Source organism: Carlito syrichta, unplaced genomic scaffold (assembly GCF_000164805.1).
Source record: "Carlito syrichta isolate Samal-C Ts95f unplaced genomic scaffold, Tarsius_syrichta-2.0.1 Scaffold117971, whole genome shotgun sequence".
Lineage (NCBI taxonomy): Eukaryota > Metazoa > Chordata > Mammalia > Primates > Tarsiidae > Carlito > Carlito syrichta.
The window spans coordinates 36,498-38,831 of record NW_007062067.1 but is presented as its reverse complement, the minus strand read 5'-3'; the positions used below and the strand labels follow the sequence as shown (position 1 = coordinate 38,831).

Sequence of the window (2,334 nt, the reverse complement as noted above, 5' to 3'; positions counted from 1 at the left end):
GGGGCGGGCAGGGGCTCGGGCCCCCAGACCCTCACAGAACCCCGTCCCCAGACACACCAGAACTTCCAAGGAGCCCCGCCCCCCCAGCTGCTCCACACAGCCCCAGGAGGCCCCTGACACCCCCATCACCACCTCCTTCTAGCCCTGAGATACATGCGGGGCCCCAGGCTCTGTAACAAGCTCCCCCGGCTCCCCACTTTCCTGTCCTCCACAGCGGCCGGACTCCCCCCCTCGCCGAGACAGCCTGGCTTCGCTGTTCCCCAGCGAGGAGGAAGAGAGGAAAGGTGAGTGTCCAGGGGACGGGCCCTAGAGGACGACTGGCCCGGGTGGGGGTGGCGGCTGTGACCCGTCAGACCCCCAGGTTTCTGAGCAGGGGTGGGGAGGGTCAGGAGGAAGCAGGTGGCTGGTGACAGCAGACAGGCGAGGCTGGAGGCTGTGAGGCCACCACCCCGCGAGCCAGCAGGTGCCCACGTTCACATCCCACGGGGCAGGTGGGCAGCTGTGTCCATGTCCCCAGGATGCATCCGGCCAGCCAGCGAGATGCCCGTGATCCCAGTCTTACAAGCCGGTCCCGGGGCCAGGTGGACAGCGAGGTAGTGCTGGGGGGGTTGTGTCCCCTCACATGAGTGACTCCAGCCCCCGCCCCAGGTTCTGAGGCGGCAGGGGCGGCGGCGGCTCAGCAGGGCGGCTACGAGATCCCGTCGCGTCTCCGGACCCTGCACAACCTCGTGGTCCAGTACGCAGGGCAGGGCCGCTACGAGGTCGCCGTGCCTCTGTGCCGCCAGGCCCTAGAGGACCTGGAGCGCAGCTCGGGCCACTGCCACCCTGACGTGGCCACCATGCTCAACATCCTGGCACTGGTGTACCGGTGAGGGCCGGCCACGGCTGGAGGGGGCAGGGGGGGCCTCTGGGGTGGCTGTGGGAGGAGGCCAGATCGGGAGAGGGAGGGGGACAGAGATCGGGTTGGGGGGGTTGCTGAGACCCAGGCACCAGAGACCCCAGTGCAGGGAGAGACCTGGGGTGGCCAGGAGTTTGGCAGGGATCTGGGAGTGCGGGGAGCCAGGCTAGAGACATGGGAGGTATGGAGAGACCCGTAGGGCCCCCAGGGGGTGCAGCCCATGCTTGGTCCAGCCCGGTCCCTGGGCTTGCTGGGACTAGCCCAGCCAACACCCCCATTCCTGTGGCCGCCCCACAGGGACCAGAACAAGTACAAAGAGGCCACAGACCTTCTGCACGATGCCCTGCAGATCCGGGAGCAGACACTGGGCCCCGTGCACCCTGCGGTGAGTGGGGCCCCGCATGGGAGGAGGCACTATGGGGCTGTGCCCTCCCGTTTCTGACCTGTGCTCCTGACCCTACAGGTGGCCGCCACCCTCAACAACCTGGCGGTCCTCTATGGGAAGCGCGGGCGCTACCGGGAGGCGGAGCCCCTGTGCCAGCGTGCCCTGGAGATACGAGAGAAGGTCCCGTGCCCTCACCCACCTCCCACGGAAGCCCTTGTCCTGTGGCCCTTCCCATTGGCCTTGGGGCACTTACACTGTGACCCTGGTCCCCTGATACCCCTTGCATTGGATATTGGAGGCCCCAGTTTGAGCCTGGATCACTCGATCCCGCAAGCCACCACCTTGACCTTTTGTGAGCTCCACTGATTCTGATCCTGACTCTGCCGTCTCCTGCCCCCTCACCTCTACGCCCCGGCCTGGCCCTCCCCTTCAGCCCCACATGACCACCAGTACAACCTCAGCCTTGATCTACCCGTGTGACCTGAGTTTCTGGACCACCATGACTTCTGACCTTGGCGATGCCCCAGTGGGATGGCACAGCCTGTGCCTGCCAGCCCCCAGCCTGGTGTCTCTCTCCACTTTCGATCCTGCAGTCCCTGACCCATGACCCCCGTGAGGGCGGTAGCGTCACGTGGTCCCCACTCCTGCAGGACCCTGCTGACGTGTGACCCTGGCCCCCAGGTCCTGGGCACCGACCACCCGGACGTGGCCAAGCAGCTCAACAACCTGGCCCTGCTCTGCCAGAACCAGGGCAAGTTTGAGGACATGGAGCAGCACTATGCCCGCGCCCTGCGCATCTACGAGGCCCTGGGCGGGCCCCACGACCCCAACGTGGCCAAGACCAAGAACAACCTGGTGAGGCCCGTTGGCTGAGTGCAGGACGGGCGCGGGGGTGGGACCCGCGAAGCCAGGAGCCCCAGGCCCAGCCCTGGAGAAGGTGTCCCCTCAGACGCCGCGTCCACCTGGCCAACTGGAGAAGCCACGCGGGTGGGCCGATGACGGCTCCACGTTCACCGAGCCCACTGCCGGCCGGCCCTCCTTGCCCCTCCCC

At 67.3% G+C, this 2,334-nt stretch overlaps 1 protein-coding gene across 1 annotated transcript in view; it reads left to right on the top strand.

Moving 5' to 3' along the window:
- KLC3 (kinesin light chain 3) overlaps positions 1-2,334 on the top strand; it is a 4,634-nt gene that overhangs the window by 644 nt on the left and 1,656 nt on the right. Inside the window, exons 2-6 of the mRNA XM_008047847.2 lie at positions 215-284; positions 649-868; positions 1,196-1,283; positions 1,362-1,463; positions 1,965-2,143. Of these exons, the coding sequence (XP_008046038.2) occupies positions 215-284; positions 649-868; positions 1,196-1,283; positions 1,362-1,463; positions 1,965-2,143 (659 nt within the window). The remainder of the gene's footprint in view (positions 1-214; positions 285-648; positions 869-1,195; positions 1,284-1,361; positions 1,464-1,964; positions 2,144-2,334) is intronic.